The 19623-nt window shown below is 44.7% G+C and overlaps 1 protein-coding gene across 11 annotated transcripts in view; it reads right to left on the reverse strand.

Annotated features, from left to right (window-relative positions):
* The window catches only part of DLG1 (discs large MAGUK scaffold protein 1), a 149013-nt gene that overhangs the window by 38813 nt on the left and 90577 nt on the right, over positions 1–19623 (reverse strand). For 7 of the 11 annotated variants that reach the window (XM_074297786.1, XM_074297787.1, XM_074297785.1 and 4 more), the window contains 2 exons: positions 16035–16133; positions 10692–10745 (listed from right to left, as the gene is read on the reverse strand). In XM_074297786.1, coding sequence (XP_074153887.1) covers positions 10692–10745; positions 16035–16133 — 153 coding nt within the window. The remainder of the gene's footprint in view (positions 1–10691; positions 10746–16034; positions 16134–19623) is intronic. The other 4 variants (XM_074297793.1, XM_074297792.1, XM_074297789.1 and 1 more) reach the window with 1 other exon arrangement.

A 19623-nucleotide genomic window follows, 5' to 3' on the forward strand; every position in this document is an offset into this window, starting at 1 on the left:
ACAAGAGGGAAAAACGGAAGCCTCATCACTGGACCACCTGAAGCCACGTGAACGTTCTGAGGTCCGTCTGAAAGTCCGACACTCTAAAACCAAAAGAGTTTTGTGGCTTTCAGGGACTTGAGGCCATACTGCTTCCTACTGGAAGACTGCCAGGAGATAATAATATTTAGAAGGAATGAGGTAAGAGGCCATAAAGTGTTATTTTAGGGTGACAGAGGTGGAAGTATTAGGGCTTCTCTTGTGGCCCACAGGGATCGGCACATATTGAAGCTCTTCGTATTCAAAATACACTTTTGGGTAACATTCGGAAAACAAATGAAAAGCTAACCATTTTAAATAGGAGACATTTATTAAAAAGGTCTGGTTTATGCCAAAGCATGGAAAATGTAAAGTGAGTGTTGAGAACGCCACAGGGCCCGGGAGGTAGGCCTGTGCCAGGGCTCATCTCTAAGAGGTGCCCGAGGGTCAGCCCAGGGCTCTGGGGAGAGAGAAATCTATGACCTCACGAGTCCCTGAAACTCTATCTGACAAAGGAATGCCTACCAAGCTTCCCATCAGCAGTTTTTTGGTCAGCTTGCCACCTCTGAGCAAGGTCGGCATCGGAGATGGGGCACACGCTCCCTTCTCGGGCACATGCCAGACAAGATTCTTGCCTCAGCACAACCTCCACACCTCTGAACCACTGGGGATGAAATTCATTCCAAAATGCTCTGTTCCCATAGGCTCACCCTCGAAGAGAAATGAGCAGATGAAAGATGCATCTTTATTCCTTTTCAAAATGGTGGAGGCACCTACTATGTGCCAGGAACCACGATGCCATGTGAGCAGAAACGCCATTCCTTACTGCAGCTGATGGTTCAGATACATGTGGGCGGCCTGCTCGCCGAGGACCAGGCTGGGACTTCACAGGGTCCTTCTCTGGGGTCTAACACCGGCAGAGCAAAACAGAACGATCCCCTTCCAGGGGATCTGCGCCTCTGGGACCTCCTGCTGACAGCAGCGGGCCAGCACCCGCAGACTCTGGGCCTGAGGGCTGGCTCTCTTGGGATCGGGTGGAGGGGGACTGCAAGGGTGACATGGCACTGCCCCTGGAGAGCAGCCGGGCAGTGCCCGCCCTCCTGCTCTCTCATGGCTTCCAGGACAAGCTCCTAAGGCAGCTGCTGCCACTACCTCCATGCATAGATGGGGGAGGACAAGCTTGGAGAAGTGACTCTATTCAGGGCCTGCAATATGCCAAGAAGCGCACGAGGTCCAGCGGTGACAAAGAAAGTCCTGGACTTCCTCTGGGGAGGCAAAAAGGACACAGAGAGAAGCAAGCACAAGGAGGGTGCTGGGAAGGCCCTGAAAGAAATTTCCTGAAGTCAGGGCAATCAGGGAGTTCAGGGGGCCTAGACTTGGGAAGACCAGAGTAAAACAACCTTAAATACTCTGTGGCTGTTTGGCCTTGGGCAAGGTAAGCTGTCTGCCTCAGTTTCCTCACCCGTCAAACAGGGACTGTCATTGCCTCCATCCCACTATGAGGATCGAATGAGGAACAACTGTAAAGTGCTCAGCAAGGGGAGGGGCCCCCAGGAAAGACGCTCTCAGGGTCAGGCCAGAGTCCTCCCGCCTCCCTGTAGGAGGATCCCTTTCCTTCTGCCTGAGCCTCTGGTTCCCTCACAGATCACTCTGAGGGTGCGGACGCAGCAGGGGTCCTGCTGCGAGCCTCCCCGGAGAGGTTCTCTTCCCGGATCTTTCTCACACACAGAACTTGACCCCAGCTAATGGTCTGTTACAACAATGACTGGTCTTTCCCCCAATAACTAAAGGAGACTAAGGGTCTCCTCAGCAGAATACAGCAGCTCCTCCAAGACTCTGTTTTACAAGGCTTTGTCCCTAAGTCCTTGAAGAAGCTTGATTAGCAAGTGCAAACACATTTGTGTTTTAATGGCTGGTCTAGTGCAGAACGAAGACACCCACCGGCTCTTGGCTCAGCCTCTCCCCATCGCAGTCCATCCCCATCCCCTGCTTCAGCTGCCCACCGTTTTCTCCAAGTACAGATTGGAGCGGGAGACTTCTCCCCGGAAAAACTCAAGGGGGCTTCATGCCCCCAGATTAAAACGTAAACTCTTCCATTTAACATTTGAAACCTGCCTCCCGACAGAAGCTTCTATTTCTGACTTCAGGGAACACTGTCCCTGGCAAGGTTCCAACTGTAGGATGCATCCCTCCCCAATCCTTCTGTTTCTTTACCAGACTTCTCTTTTCCCAGGAATACTCTGACTCCCTCCCCACACAGGGCTTTCACTTTCTATTTCTTCCTATTCCTATGCTTTTGATCAAGCTGAACAGATCCTAAATGAACTCGTTTCTCCCCCTCAAACATAAGCTCTACTTTTCAGCAGACTTAACAAATATTTGCGGATCTCTCTTTAAACAGTAATCTGTGGGGGTGGAGAAGGGGAGGGAGAAAGCATTTGGAACTCAAAATCTGAAAAAATAATGTTAATGTTATTTTTACCTGAATGGGGAAAATGAAATATTAAGATAGATGTCAGCATTTAAATCTGATATTAAATCAGACCGATTTAATTAAAATCAATGCTTAAAATTTTAAATAGAAAATAATAAAGGTGGCACGCTTCATCATAGATATTGTGGAACGATGGCTGACTGTATACTGGGTACCTAGAGTCTTAAGTTCCTCCACAAAGTCACACTGCTCTGTTCTCATTTACTGTTATAAACATTTTCTCTGCTTCTGTTCACTCAACTGTTCCTCAGTCAACAGGACCAGGTTTCTGTGAACTGTGCCTTTTGTCACTTTTTAACATGTGTAATAATATGCACCGCTCTCCCATAACTGCATTTGTCCGGCCATTCGTCACCAAATGAAAGATTAAATGCAGTAAAAAGGAAAATTAAAAACAACCTAATCTCAGAGGGAAAAAAAAGAACATAAATGAACTCACAAACATGAAATGGATTTACAAGCAAAAATCCTCTCAATCAAGGAATAATAAGTTTCAATATTACACAAAATGTTGGGGAAAATAGCAAAAAGAAATGATTCTAATTTGCTTCTATGACACAAAGGTAGTCTTGATACTGAATGGGACTGATTGGACGAAGTATTTCTCAGTGTTGAGTCACATGATCTCTGAAGGGATGAACTTTGAACCCTGGGATATAGGAAGTTAGTGAAGTTGCAGGAAGTGACGTAACCTGTGGGAGGCAGCCAACACTGGTAACCATTGGTCAGAGATGGTGATGTCCCTTTAGTCTATCCAATGAGAAGGCTCGGGTCTTTTGCTTTCAAGTCCTGGACAAAGTGGAAGCTGGCCAGGTTCCATGAACACATGGCAGGAGTTGGGACGTCTGAGCCTCTCCTGGCAGGGATTAAATAAATGCTTTCTCTTTGTACTTGAAGATGTCTCTATTAGTCAATTTAAGAAAGGGGGGGGTCTAGCACCTGTCCCACACAATACTTAAGCCAGACAGTCAAAACAGAGGGAAAAAAACAACACTTTTAGATAAAAATGGACAACGAATATCTGTGCAAAAATGTTAAATATCAGAAAAAATTATGAATAAAATATCAGCAACATATCACAAAGATAATGAGTACCATTAGATTGGATTTATGACAAGAATACAACCCTAATTTAATATAAGAAAATACAAACATAACAATATGCTAACAAGAAATACAAAAATCATTTGTTTTAGAAGAAGCTTTGGAAAATTACATTTATTTTTGTTAAGACTACAAAATAAAGGAATAAATGAAACTTAAAAAAAAATACACACACACACACAAAACCTAGAGTCAGCATTAGATGTAATGGCATTTTCATTAAGATTAGAGTTCACAAGAACACATCCCTGTCACAAATACCATTTTATGTAATACTAAAAAATGTTTGCAAGAGCAACAAGGCAAGAAGAATAGCATAGAAAAAGAAATAGTGCTTTTTAATTTTTTGTCAAATGACATAATGGTGTACTTGAAAAATGAAAGAAAAAACAAAAAAAATTATGTTAAAAAATAACCTTCACGAAGCTGCAGGATATAAAATAAATACACATTAAATCATCAGCTTGTCTCTACATTACCCACAAAACTCAGCAAGGAAAAATAGAGAAATTATATTTAAAATAACTACCGGATTTACAAAATAACTTGGGAATCTACTGGCACAAAGAGGAACTTATATGAGAACAACTATAAAATACTCTTTGATGTTCACAATTTGATTAATGGTAGGTCAAACCATTATAATAAATCATGACACCTCTCCCCAACAATTTATTTGTACAATGCCATACCAATTAAACCACCCAAAGAATTATATCAAAGAGACTGAAAAATAATTCATATTGAGATGAAAAAGTTTAAAAATATCAGGGGAAATAATGGGGGGGGGGGGGAAGAGATACCTAGAGGGCACAGAGAAGGCATGCTTAGTTGTACCAAAGCTAAATTACACAGCAATAATCATTAAAAGATTTGGTGCTGATTAAAATGTGAAAGAATTGATTAGTGGAGCAGATCTCGTAGACAACATATAAAGCTAAGGAGACTAAGGAATTAATGTTTGATAAAATCAAAGGCCTCAGCAACTGAAATAAGATAAATATTGGGAAAACTAGATAGTATTCTGGCAGAAAATAGGTATAGACCAACATCTTACACAGTAAATAAAAAATGTTAATAGAAAATAAACTGGACAATTTTGATTCTTAAAAAATTAAGTTTTTGCACAAAGCAAAATGATAGAAAGGATCATTTTCTAATTTCTAGATAGAAAACTAGAGGAAAATTTTTGTAATAAGTTTCACTGATAAAGAAATTTCCAAGATAAATAAAGAATTGATATAATAATGTTTCTTGGAGTTTTCATTTTGGGATCTTTTCTGTAGTTGATAGGTAGATTCTTTCAGTGTCTGTTTTATGCTCTGATTGCAGGAAATCAGGGTAGTTTTCTTTAAGAATTTCTTGGATTATGAAGTCCAGATTAATTTTTTGATTATGGCTTTCAGGTAGCCCAATGATTTCTTTTTAAATTTTTCTTTTATTAAAGCTTTTTACTGTTCAAAACACATGCATGGACAATTATTTAACATCAGCCCTTGTAAAACCTTGTGTTCCAATTTTGCCTCCCTTCCCCCATGCCCTCTCCTAGATGGCAAGTAGTCCAATATATGTTAAGCATGGTACAAATATATCTTAAATACAATATATAATAAATATTTATACAATTATTGTGCTGCACAAGAAAAATCAAAATCAAACCAGTAAAAAAAAAAAAAGAAAATAAAAAAGAAGCAGCAGAATAAAATGCAAGCAACAATGAAAAGAGTGAAAATGCTATGTTGTGATCCACACTCAGTTCACACGGTGTAGATGGCTCTCTTCATCACTGAACAATTGGAACTGCTCTGAATCATCTCATCATTGAAGAGAGCCACGTCCATCAGAATTGACCATCGTATAGTTTTCTTGTTGCCGTGTATAATGATCTCCTAGTTCTTCTCCCTCTGTATCAATTCATATAAGTCTCTCCGGGCCTCTCTGAAATCTTCTTCTTGTTGGTCATTTCTTATAGAACAATAAAATTCCATAACATTCATATTCCACAATTTATTCAGCCATTCTCCAGTGATAGCGATGATTTTTACTTTGTCTCTCCCGAATCTAGTTTCCATGTCACTTATTTTTACAGTAACGTAGTTTACATTTTCTTCTTTTGATTTCGTTTGATTCTTGATGTCTCATAGTCATTAGCTTCCACTTGCCCAGGTGTCATTTGTAAAGATTTATTTTCCTCAGTGGACTTTTTTAGTTCCTTTTCCATTTGGCCAATTCTATGTTTTAAGAAGATCTTTACTTTTTCCAAGCAGTTGACTCTTTTTATATAATTCTTTTGCATCATTCTCATTTCATTTCCCAATTTTTCTTTTCTTTCACATCAGATTTTAAAACTCCTTTTTGGTCTCTTCCCTGAGTTCTTTTGGGGCTTGAGATCAATTCCCATTTTTCTTTGAGCTTTGCCCATACATTGTTGTCTGTCTGTAGCCTGGGTATGCTGAGGCATGGGGGGAGGAGGGACAGGATGGGTGGGGGTCTTCCAAGTGTTGGTGAATGGCAGAGGCTTGCAGCTGGCTTGCCGGGATACCTCCTGTCCTGAACGGCACTCCCTTTTACCTGAATGAGATAGACCTCTCCTGCCAGTTTGCTTGCTGGTTCTGTTTTTCCAGACTTCAATTGGGGGGGGGGGGGGATTTTATGGCTCCAGACTTTATGGAAAGTTTGGAGATGACTTTCTACTTCTTCCACAATCTTGGCTTCCAGAAGTCCTCATTTCTTTTCACAACCACTCAAAACATGTTATGGTTCATATTCTCAAATTATACAGGATCCCCTGTTTCATCAAGTGTTGGATCATTTCTTTTTCTTCTTTAAAAGTACTTATTCCTATGTCCTTTTTCAAGCTGAACTGTCAAACATTCAAACTTTTCTGTAAGAAGCTCAAGCCAATGGAGTGGTTATGTTTAAATACCAAAAGTGAGTTTATCTAAAAGAACATTTTGATGGAGAACTCACACCAGGCAAGCGCTCACATGGGGGACAGAAGAAGTGGTATCAGGATACTCTTTCCTTGAGAGACATAGGAGACTGGCAGAGATAGAACCGTCCAGCACGGCACATCCTCATCCAAGAAGGTGCTGTACTATGAGCAAAGCAGAAGAAATACAAGATGCACAAATTCAGACCTCTCCACGCCAATGTCCACGTGGATTCTCTGTGCCTGCTAAACTGATGAGTCTGCACCTCAACAATAGGGATTGTCATTCGGGTTCTCTTTGAAACAAAGGATAACAACTACGTATAATGGCTAAACTTGTTTAGGAGATCAAGAAGTCCTATTTCCTTCTGCTGTTCCTGTTGACTTATATTCAAAGCCTTCTTCCTAAAATCTTTGGTAACTTCCATTCCAACCCCCACTCCCTTAATTTCTTATTCTCCCTATCACTCAATTATGGACTTCTAACCTCCAACCATAGTTTCCTGGGGTGGGGGGAGAAGGAGGGTGTTGGGGATTTGAATCTTCTACTCCAAGCAATTCACAACCAGCTGAGGTCATTCTTCCATTCTGGGTGGTAAAACTGGGCCCAGCTGAATGCTTGGGGTAGTCAAGAGCGTTCCCTCGTGTCCTTTCTGACTATAATATAAGACAAAGCCGGGATCATCCCTGCCCTCGAGGAGCTCCAAGGCTGACAGAAATGACCACCTGTGGAAACAGACAAACGTGGGAGGTCCAGCAGGGATTCCGACTCCAGCAGCTCTCTAAATGCTACAGGTTTCCAGTATAGGGATCAGCAATCCAATGGCAGATATTTGCTATGGGAAGGGTGGGTACTGTCCAATGGGCAGGCAGCAGCAGCTAACTTCTCAGCCCCTGAAGGGATTTGTGGCCTTTTCTGTTTAGTCACGTAATCTGAAATAAAAAAGTGAAGTCTGGAATCCTTAAGGATAACCCACTCCTCAACGACTTTCAAAAGTTTCTACAAAATAAACCCAGAGAACTCAGATTCATGAATTTTTTATTAGCTGGAGGGGAGGGAAAAGCTCTTCCATTTTCACTCTAGGTGCTAAGACAATTTCCTCAGCTCCACATGAGAGTAATTACTTTTGGTGAAAGGGTAGTCAACACATCCAGTGTGATGTCTTCTGGTCTGTCATGTAGTCTAAGATGCTGCATCCAGGAATCGCCTTCCTCCTTTTAAAGGAGATGAATCTCTTTGTACAGCTGCCTCAGAATAATGGACCCTGTGTTCCACAAAGACCATCTGCTGCCAATTAGGAGTTCCAACAAGGAGGGGAAAATGTTCAAAGAGACAGGATCATCAGTGTCCAATAAACCAGAAGATGTAAATAATTTGACCCAATACTTGACCCAAACTGCTGGGAAATGTGGAAAGAGCTTTGGCAGATTTTAGACAGAGATCCACAATTGATATCCAATTCCACAGTGTGTTCTAAACGAATATGGAATCTTAATATTAAAGACTGCACCATTAAAAAAAAAATCAGAAGAGAAGCAGAGCAGATAACTTTAACAATAGGACAAGTATCATTGGGAAGAGTCAACTTTGGAGAGATAATGGGAAGATAGGAAAAGCTGTGCATTGTTGATGGAGCTGCTGCTGCTGTGACATGAATGCAATGGCATATTCCTGATGGCTATGATGACTGCAAAGGCAAATCTTGCTTTTTTCAAAATGAAAGAAGCCAAATCTCATTCATTCCTCATGTTTAGAGGGGATGGAACTGGATCAGTGACATGTTCATTTGCAAAATGAGGTCTTTGGATTGGGTCTCTTTTCTAAATTTTGAGATTTTAATCAATAAAAGTATTCATATTCATATGGTAGGTTCATATTAATGCATGCTTTTAAACAATTAAAGGCCTCAAAGTTTGTATAGTCTCAGAGAGGCTAAAAATAATGATGCATTAGGTTAAAAAACAAAGAGAGGCTCACGCCAGAGCTGAGGAGTGTTCTCTCTAATTAAAAATTTAGGTAGCCAGGTATCAATGCTAAAACGGTTGCTTAAAAGTGCTACTAAATAATGGATGGCACTTTGGACTATTTAGAAGTCCAAGAGGGAGGTGCTAGGGAAAGGGCCCTGACCCGCGTGCCAGAGGGCCAGCAGGGCTCCTCCCTCCACCAAGCCCCCGAAGGCCCAGAGGCAGCTGGACTAACTGGTCACGAAGGTCCCAGGGCCGCTCCCCTGATTCTAGCCTGGCCAGCTGGAGCTTCTCTAAGCTTCACCCAGGGCACGGGCCAGAGCCTCCTCTCCCTGTCAGATGGCACCGAGGGGAGAGGAACTTTCTTTTTTCACACGTATCCCGATCCATGCTGCGCCTTGATGGGTCACTTCTTCGGATCTTCCTGATCAGCAGCAAATTGCAGAATTTTACGATTCTAAGACTTGCTTTTACTGGCGAATCTTGCTTGACTTTGGAACACTATCAATTCCACTGACTCACCTAACTGATTCTAATATTGGAGTTGATGTTTTTTCACTTGTCCTAGAACCAGCAAAAAGGCAGCAACATCCCAAATATTAAAGTATCCTCCCTGTAGCACAGTAATACATGCCAGAAAAATGGTTTACCAAAAAATAAGTGCAAGGACAGAGTCTTACATCCAGAAAGGTGAAGAAAAAAGAAAAATGAGGAAAGAGAATTCTCTCAAATTCATACATGTTATGAGAATGCAATTATCCCAACAAGGAATCAAAGTCAAGGAGCATCAAAGAATGAAATGGGGTTCGGAGGAGAAGAGGTGAAAAGACTTTTCTTTATTTTTTACTAAATGCAGTTATGGTGCATTAGGGAGTAGCAAGGGGATGCCAGTCACTCTGCCCTGCCTCAATGTCCTCATCTGTAAAATGAGCAAGAGGCATGGCAGACCATGCCAGCATCTCTGTTCAGAAAACCCCATGAAGGGTCACTGGGCAGAAGGGGCAGAAGGGGGACTCTCCTCTGCAGAATTCCCCTCAAGGAGCCAGACAAGGGATCCCGTCCCACACCTGCCTCTGACAGGTGTGCCATGGAGCGGCCCAGCATGCAGGAGGGGAGGGGGCGGGATGGCATCTGGGAAGCTGCAGAAACATGGCTGACGTGCAAACAGCTTCAGATGACGCAGGCCCAGTAGTGAGAAGGGGAGGAGGGACATAACTGGAAGACCAAAACTTCCAAAAATGAATGTTAAAGTAACAGAAATCAAGAAGAGAAAACAAGGTCTAAGGAGTCGAGTGGACTGTCTGCCACACTGAGCTGAGGCAGCAGGACGTCATCAAAGGCAGGGAGTGGGCCAGCCAAGGGGGCCCTGTAGGCCAGAGGCAGCCCCAGGTACCCCCACCAATACCACCTGCTACCATCTTTCCACAGCCTCTAAGGGGGGCGCTGTGTATACTTTAGGAAGGATGGTGAAGTGACTGCCTGGGACCCAAATAGGCAGCCCCCATTGGGAAGATCCCAGGCCCTCGAAGGGTGGAATTCACTTCTCTGCTTTCTGACTGGACCTATCGCAGCTCACACTGAAGCCTGTCGGGCCTTCTCTTCCTCCTCCACTCCCCCACCAGCAGCAGCTTCCTTTTCATCTCTACAGGTGGACACCAGAAAAGGCCCCTCAGATAAGTGAGGAGCCCATGTGTGCCCCATCCTAACCCAGGAAACAGCAGTCATTCACCTTAAGCCAGGAATATACTTAAAAGGAAATCACGATAGGCCGAATGTCCAAGAGCTTCCCCAAAGCCCTGGCCGGCCCCCCTCATCAGACTCCCCAAATCATCCAAGAGCACATGGATTCATTGCAATTATCCATGTGGTGACCCATACCAGGAACTGGTCCAAGATACTCTTTTGACGTTAATCAGATTTAGTTCAAACATAGCATCAAATCAAATTTTCCCACTTACTGACAAAGCATGGAGTCAACTGTCACGATGAACTTATTTGACTTCTGCTTGCTTCGGCTACTACCACAATCTAGGAGTACCTAAGCAAGATAAACTTTATTCTGCATCAAAGATATGCTATATTATAAAAAGTAGCTACAGTTGTATGAGTAGAAAGTAATTCCATGGTCTCACTAATAATAGGACAAAAAAAAAGAATATCCAAAAAATGTGAACTTACATATGGTGAAGTCTCTAAGTTCTCTGTGTTGACCAGCACTGGAGGAGGATTTGCCTTTGAAGAAAAATGTTAAAAAGAATTAGTTCCATAAACAAGAGGGCAAAGTTGAGTTATCATAATTGAGATATTTCACCAATAGCTGTCACTAAGGCATGTTAGGAATACACTGAACCTGTACTGTTTCATAGAAGTCTGCTATCACATCAACTTTTCTCATGCTACAATGACCGTATTTTCTTTAAATTGTACTCCAGAATGGTCTCACCACCTGTGCATTGGCTCCCCTATTTTCTAGTATTTATTATTTTCCTTTTCTTTCAGATTAGCTAATCTGATGAGGATGAGGTGGTATCTTCAGAGTACCTTCAGAAGTGTTTTAATTTGTATTTCTCTAATTAATAGCGAGTTAGAGCATTTTTTCATATGTTTATTCCTTTGATTTCTTCTTCTATAAACTGCCCGATCACAACCATTCATTGACTATCTGTCAATTAGAGAATGCCTTGTATTCTTATAAACTTGAGTCAGTTATCTGTATATTTGAGAAACGAGACCTTTCTTAGTGAAAACTGTAAAACTGTCCCCCATTTTCTGCTTTCCTTCTAATCTTGACTATATTGGTTTTGTTTGGGCAAAATCTTAATTTAATGAAATCAAAATTTCCTACTTTATATCTTGTGATTCTATCTATCTTTTGTTTGATCATACATTCTCTTCCTTTGTCTAAAGGTCTGACAGGTATACTATTTCACGGTCCTCTAATTTGCTTATCATATCATACTTTATGTCTAAATTATGCTCCATTTTGTCAATTATACTCTTATTTTATATACATTGCTTTCTGAATCATGGGAGAGAAAAATCAGAGCAAAAGGGCAAAACCATGGGAGATTAAAAAAACAAAACAGAAAAAAGAAGTGAACAGTATGTGCTAATTTACATTTGGTCTCCCTAGTTCTTTTTTTGGAGGCAGATGGCATTTTCTGTCCAAAGTCTGCTGGGATTGCTCATGTTTGATCATTGGGAACATGACTTTAAAGCAATAAATTCCTATGGGTAGGCCAAGCCCTAATGGGAAGTAAATCAGCAAGGGTTCTTCACAACTAGGCGAAAAAAAGTCAAAAAGAGCCAGTCTGTTTTCAAGGGGCTTGTTTTTGCTCAGGGTGCAGGCAGCAAGGCAGTGGGCACAAGGTGGAAGGGGAAGTGTCCCGGAAGCCCTCTGTGAAGAGCAGGCTCCTTGAGCTTCACTGATGGTAAGACAGTGTGGCAGAAATGGACCCCCACAGCTATAATGGGGAGACCCATTCCAAGATCCTTGTAAGGTCCTTGCAAGAGGAAGATGCTGGGAGGGATGCAGAAACAGCAGCAAGTGATGGGAAGCGGTGGAAGTCAGGAGCAGCACCCAGCTTTTGGGACGGGAGCGTGTGTGAGAGTGCGTCACTGCAGGAGGAGACGCCACCAGGACGCGCAGTTAGTGAGTTCCAGCTTCGGGAGGATGGGCCCGACAGAGAGATCTGGGAATCATTGGCCCAAGGACAACTGACGCATTATTTCTTCTGCACTCAGGTACTCTCTTGATTAACAAATGCAACCCAAAAGATCCATGGGGTATAAAGAGTGCTTAAGCAGACTTTTAAAAGCTCCTTGAAGCTTTTCAGTCTAACACACAGAGACAAGGTCCTCTTATCGCTATTCCCCAGGGCCTTTTCCATCATGCCCAATCTTCAATTCTTCTGTTTTATCGATCACCGGTTGTTTTGTAATTCCAGTGGTAGGGAATTATGATAGTTTCTACATGATAATGTTCTTACAATTGGTCCAAATCTTTTCAAGGGAAATGCACATTACTTGCTACCTGCTATTACCATTAATTAAATACTGCTTGATTAACCTTACGATTAAAAATAATTGGTTTTTTTTTCCTAAAGGAATTAAAGTTAACATCTGTGAATAACTATAGGAGAAAATAGTTTCCCCAAATTCAGTCGTATTTTTTAACAAATGACAGAATTGCTAGAGTAGTCCCTTTCTTTATTTATTTAATATGTATTGAACTCTGGACAAAGCATCCTGATGCTTGTTATTCTGACATCGTGAGTAAGCAAAACATAATATTCTTGAATCTTTAACAATCTGACTGGAAATTATTTTATAAAGTAACTCTCTAAAGGAAGAGAGTTGGACAAATATTAATTGGATTATGCTTGGAATTACATAGGTTTCTTACTACAAATAAATGGCTTGCTCTCACTTAATCCACAAAAAGAATTTTCATAAAAATCAAACAGAAGAGTGTATTTAGAAACATAACACTTAATAGTTTCAAGACAACAGAGTAACCCCCCCCCATCTTCGCTGCCCCATTCCAGGCTTTCCCCTTTCCCCCTCTAAGAGACCGCCCCGCAGAATTGTCCTGAGAACAGCGTGCTTGGGCTGGCTGAGGCCGGGCTGTCTTATTGGGAGAAGATTTAGGAAGCTCCCATGGGATCTGGGTTCAAGTCTAGAGGTCAACAGAAATGGTAGAAATTTCGGGCTCATGTAAGAGAAACCACTGATGGCAATGCTCCAGAGTGGAATGGGGACTCGGAGAGGGAGCCAGGAGATAGTTACAGATACTGCTGAGCTGGGTCACAGCCCATGCCTCTGGCCCTGCCAGTCCTTCCTCAGGCCCACAATGGACGCCCTGCCCAATGCACACTGCAGCTCAGCTCTGTTAGGGGCTGCCTATTTCTGCACCCCTTTCTGGCTAAACTCCTTGGGGAGAACATCTAGAACCAGGGCTTCCACAGCCTCCCCCCGTTCTTGGGGTCACCCCTTTCCTTCCCTGCCCTCTATGTGATCCTCCTCGGCCTCCTCGGCTGCATCTTCATCCAGGTCAGGGTCCCGGGCCGCCATCTCTCCTCCCTCAGACTACTTCTCTCAGTGACATTATTTTCCTTTCAGACAAGGAGCCTGGGAAAATATTACCAAACAGACCCATCCTTGGACACACAGGCAGACAACATCCACAAGATAACATTCCCACAACGAAAAGCTATTCCCATTCATCTGAATGGGGGAGATGACAGGGCCCTCCTGGAACGCCTTAAAGTCACTCTTTCCTCTCTGAAAACGGCCCCCTCAAGAATACAAGGGCCAGGTTGTTCTGTGCCGCCGGCCCGGTGAGCCCCCCCAGCAACTGAGGAGGGGGCCGGGGCACAGCTCTGGGATGGGCTACGGGAGCAAGCGCTCGCTGGCCCACATTTGTTGGTCCCCAGGCCCTAGTATAGCAAGGGGGCGAGAGGAGGCACATTCAGGAGGGCTGCCATTACCTCTGCCAGATGCCCTGCTCGCCTGCTGCTGTAAAAGCCAAAGGGCCAAGAGAAGGGGCAACAGAAGGCCCAGCGTGGAGAGGACCCAGGCTGGAAGGTCACATCGGGTGAAAGGGTACCAAAAACATTCACAGGCTAGGGCAGACGGGCGACTCTAGGACCAAATTTAGAGAGAGAACCATCAAGTCTTATCATGGGGGATCAAAAAGCCAAATGGAGAAATAGAGACTCTGGGGGGCGGGGGGGGGGGAACGGACTCCCCACTCTCAATCAGACCCTAAGGAGCAAATGCTTCTACTATGAGGTTGGGGGCAGCCCCCTTATCCCAAGAGGGGATACTGCCGCACACCCAAGAACATGGGCTCAATTCTGGGCAATGCTGTGCAGGGCCAAAGACCATGATGGAGAGGAAGCCCCCTGTACGGACAGGGGCACAGAAGGGCTGTTGGGGGGCACACAAGAAGTCAGAAGTGGGACAGAGAGGTGAATGCTGGCTCACCCTAAGGACCTACTCCACGGTGATACCAGTGGCCCAAGTCAGCCCCTGCTCATTGAATCCCTATCATGTGCCAGGCCTGGAAGCCCACAGCACATTCCCACGGGGGAGACAAGGATACACGTGGGCACAGAGTGAGCCCACTCTGAGGAGGGAAGACCGGGGATCTGGGAGGGTGGAGGGGAGCACAAAGGGCCCAGCAAAGACCCCAAGTGCTACTGGAGCTGCTCAGCAAAGGAGGCCGGGCCCCTCCAAGTGCGAGCGCAAGAGAAGCCCAGTGTGCAGCCGGGGGGACGGCCAGGGTTCAGAGTTTACTCTGGAGGTGCAGTCGATTCAACCTGCACTTGGGGAGCATTCCTTTGGCAGCATTGGGAGGTCAGAGGTAGGGGAGCAGAGGAGGGCTGCTGACATCATCTGGGCGGAGGGGGCACGGTGGGCCGGTCCAGGGGAGCCGAGGGCTGCTGATGGGGGCCATGCTGAGTGCCAGCTGGTAAGATTTCTTCCTTCACACGTGGCTGCCTGCAGAACCTCAGGCTCCGATAAGACCATCAAGCAGTCTCCCCTCCTTACTCCAAGCTACCTTTTATTCATAGCTCCAATAGAGATTGGATTTCCTCTGAAGAGGGAAGGTCTGACTTGAAGGCTCACTGGGTCTGTCCTCCCAGTTTTCCAATGATTTCCCTTTTAATGATTTCTTCCAGAGGGAAGCATTCAGGAAGCAGAATCACAGTCAATTCCTTCTGGCCAAAGACTGGTTACAATCTGTCGCCTAATGACCACCCATCCTTAAGGCAGGACACTGTCACCTTTCCCACGGTGTGGAGGCCGGTTACCGCGCGGCCGTCCTTTTGGAAAGTTCTGAAGGATCAGGAAGCAAGCGTGGAGCAATCTTTCATTTGGAAACACTGGAAAATAGGAGGATCATTTCTGACAAGTATCATCTGTCCTTTGCAAAACAGACAATGCCAGAGATGGCAAGTAACCCCAGCACAGTCAAGACGTGCTAATGAATCCAGAGTAGACAATGGATTCTGGACATCTGGTCTTAACATAGCCTATGAAACCGCACTTTCAAAGGGAAAAACCTTTAGTTTTCTAATTGCAATTGACTGCTTGATTTCTCAAGCTACAGCAAGACCTAATTAAGGTAAACAAAGAAAACAAGAAAATACATTACCCAGGCAACAGAGTTCCATTTGTTTTTTTCAAAAACATATAATAAGTAATTCATGGAGCCATAAAATGCTGTTTATCTGAACATACAGCACTGGATTCAATCAGATAAGGAAGCACTATGTAGAAATTACATAATCAGAACATCAGAACTCCACCAAATTGGAAGGTTATTAAAATACGACAAAAGATCACTAAAATACTAAAGATTTTGAATTTCAGCCAGTTTATATGTGAAATTTCTTTAAAGTAAAATGATGCTCTAAGTAAAGTTAAAGGCTCACAGGAAACAAAACAGTTTCAAACACTGAAGGAGGCATGGAAGAGAGAAAGAAAATACAGGGAAAAAAAAAGAATAAAAACCTGTGGTGTTGTGGGCAGGATGACAGTATTCTCAGCAGAGACGGGCAGGACAGGGATCACAGGGACAATGGGAGGAGAGGGAGGTGCGGCTTCTGGTGGCTAAAAATCATCAAGGACAAAGAGTCAGGAAAGATCCAAGACATCGAGCAGCAGAACATTTCTTAACAAAGCCAAACAGCGAAGCAAGTGCACCAGACATGCTCTCGGGCCCAGCAGGAAGGAGCTTCCCATGGAAACGCTCAGGGGAAATCACGGGCCACAAGTCCGGCCTCCAGCTTTCTGCACCCCCTCCTGCAGCCCCGGGCCCTCGAAGGAGGCACGCTCCATCTTAGTTGAGCTAATGCCAAAGGAGCCCGGTGTTACAAGGATCTCCATAAAGTAGCTGGGGACTACCTGCAATGCCGCTGGCCGCGGCAACCAATGACAACGGAGGTCCTGGCTGACATGGGGAGATGGCAGAGAAAGCCTGAAGTCCCGAGCAGAAGGCAAGCAGGGAGGGGCACTAGACACACCCCGGGGAGCTCTTGGGAAACTCCACCTTTCCCGAACCCAATCAGAAAGCCAAGTTCTCTATCAATCTGCCCAAGGCCTTTCCCACCTTGGCTGATTCTCTCTTAGGGTTAGCCCATGAAGCAATGCCGTAAACCCTCTTCCCTCTTGGGTTAGTCTGTTAAACTCCTCTCCGGATTTAGCCTGCCAATTAATGGCACCCTCCCACCTCATGGGGCATTCCCTTCTTCCTGGTTAACTGTGAATTTCCCTGGAGAATTTATCTTTTCCATCACTAAACTGTTAAAACCCCTTTCTTTGCTAACTATAATCTTTCTAATATCTCCTGATACTTTCATATTTACCTCTTCTCCTAAATCAAGATTATCTTTTGGCCACTGAGAATTCTTCACATGTGCCTTGTGCAACTTTACTTCCCATGTGGGACTAGGAACTGCTATTCCAACACCATCGTTTGGTAGAGACTTCATCAGTTTCACATTAGATGGTCCTAAATACAGTCTTCAAGCTACAGGAGTTTTCTTACATTTTAAAAGCTGTGATTCAAACATATTTGCAGTGGTGTTTCATTCTCCTAAGATATTTCATCAGATTCTCCTTTTCAGCATTATTTGGGAAATCCAGCCCCAAAGACTCTTTTTTGACCCAGAGTTATTTTCAGCTCTCACTGTCTCTGTCCAATTTAATGCTGTGACTTGGATGACTACTTTGGAGATCTACGATTTTGTTGGTGTGAACACCTCTACATTGTGCTTATGATACAATAGAACTGTGTCCCCCTGATCTTTTGGGAGGGGGTGGACCTGGATGGAAAAACTCTGAATCTCAACCCCTCTGGGAGCATCCCCACCCTCCTACCTGGTTTACACGGGAAACTCCCACCTCCAATTGATCTGGGAAACAATCACCACCCATTAATGATCTGGAAATTAGTCCCTCAATTCATCTGGAGATCACCCCCTAGCTCCAAAGCCATAGAAGGCTAAATAATATCAAAACTCTGTATCCCAAACTTGGCTATCTTCCTAATCAAGAAGCGGCCCAATAAGAGAAAGAGTTTCTCAGTGAAAATAAACCCATTTTGCCAAATGCCTGACTTGCAGACTGGGACTTGCAAATTCTTTTGCAAAACCTGCGACACGGGCCTCACCCCTCAACATTTAGGCAAAGTCAGCACCAGCCAGCTTGCCTGGGATGGAGCATCCATTAGGTTGTCCTAACATGTGTAGAAAGGTAAACTGAAGCCAGCAGTGACAAGGTCCAAGGATCCTGACTCAGAGGGTTTGGGTGAGCTCAGGAGGGCCTAGGAGGTGACCAAGAGGGTGGAGAGGACAGTGGGTGACCAATGTCAGGACACACAGAAGCATCCAGGACAACATGAGACAAGGGGCAGGTGTGGGAAAGAAGGCAGGAGCTCCATTTTAGATTTGGGGATCTTGAGATGTTTATGGGAGATCCAACTGGAAATATGGGGATGTCTGGGAATAAAGGTGATAGCCAAAAACCTGCGAGGAGGTGAGATAATTACAAGAAAGTCTGAGAGAAAAGGGCTAGAAAGGAGAGGAATCGCCTTTTGTCTTTCTTTGTATCCTGTGCGCTCAGACTATGCTGGGGCTCTGATGTGGACAATGGCCTTGCAAGGAAGAGTAAAGTAAATCCGAAGCAGACGAGAATGATCCCAGGAAAATCTGGGGAAGGACAACTGTCCTGGGCGAGGAGCCGCCACCCATTTGCCAAAGGCCTTTCTCTGCCACCCTGTCAAATATCCAGAGGGAAGGAGAGCATTGCTAGGTAGGGGAAACCTGAATGGGGGCCAGACCGTTCCATCCTCAGCGGCAGATGACAGCTGCCCCGCTTCCTACCACACCAGGTATGTCCAAAGGTGGGCACCTGGCTGTCGGGCATGAGGTCTGCTCCAGACCGGTCCTGGGGACAAAGAGCAGCAAGGGCCCAGCCACTCCCGGCACCTGTCACCGTCACCACTGCCCCCAGGATAATCTGGTGGGCTGGGGAGGAAACAAGCCTAGCAAATAAGTGCCCGAGAAGGGGAGGGAAATTCTTGGATAAGGTGTGGGCTCAGGTCTTAGTCCTGCATTCTGACCAAATCCAACCAAACTTGTTCTACATTTAAAACCCCAGGGGTCCTCCAGCACCCGTGCTCCCTTGCTGCCTCCAAGCCTCCCAGACCAAGCTCTTCTTCCTCAGCCACAAAGCCTTCCCTCCTTCAAGTGACTCCCCGAAGGCCTCACTCCTGGCTGCTCCACGGGGCCTTTCCGCGATTCTCTCTCCTCTCACTGACTTCGTTTTCCAAGAGAAATGCTTTCTGCCAAAGGCCAGAGAGGAAGGCCTGGATGACCTGGGCCCGAGCTCGGCCGTGCCCTGGGAAGAAGGGTTTCCTCAAGGGAAGCTGCCTAAGCCAGGATCACACTCAACTTTGATAAAGGAATAACAGACAAGAAGAGTCTTTGGATAAAAGCAAAGGATGTTTTCACATTTTCAGAAAACCAAGCCAAAGAACAGTCATTACTATGGTTTTAGGCCAATGCAAAGGGACTGTACTTTTGATCATTCTTAGGATAAACTCAGGATTTCATTTACTCTATAATATCACATTACAACTTGAAATTTCAGTATTGGGTATCAAGCATTAGAAAACAAAGAAGTGGCCTTGGAAGCCTTCCCTCTACTGTCATTGGTGGAGGATTTCACAGCCACAGCAGCCCTGACAGAGGGAGCATCAATAAAGCTCTATATAGTATTTCCAGGTATTTTCTCGTTGGAGCCTCACCACCAAGGTAGGGGGAGAGCTGCAGCAGATAGAAGGGCAATGACTTGCCCAGAATCCCACACCTAGGGATGCCTGAGGCAGGATTTGAACTCAGATCTTCCAGCACCATCTATTGTGCTACCTGATTGCCTCGAGCAAATCAGTTCATCTCTGGGGGCAGGGTGGCCACTGGTTCTCTTCCTCAGGGCTGACTCTGGCCAGCTACTCTCCTTTCACTTTCCTGCCCCCATTAAGGGGCTCAGCTTCTCATAGCTATGTGACCCTGAGCAGTCACTGGACATGAGATGTTGT

This window comes from Sminthopsis crassicaudata, chromosome 3, assembly GCF_048593235.1.
Source record: "Sminthopsis crassicaudata isolate SCR6 chromosome 3, ASM4859323v1, whole genome shotgun sequence".
Classification (NCBI taxonomy): Eukaryota; Metazoa; Chordata; class Mammalia; order Dasyuromorphia; family Dasyuridae; genus Sminthopsis; species Sminthopsis crassicaudata.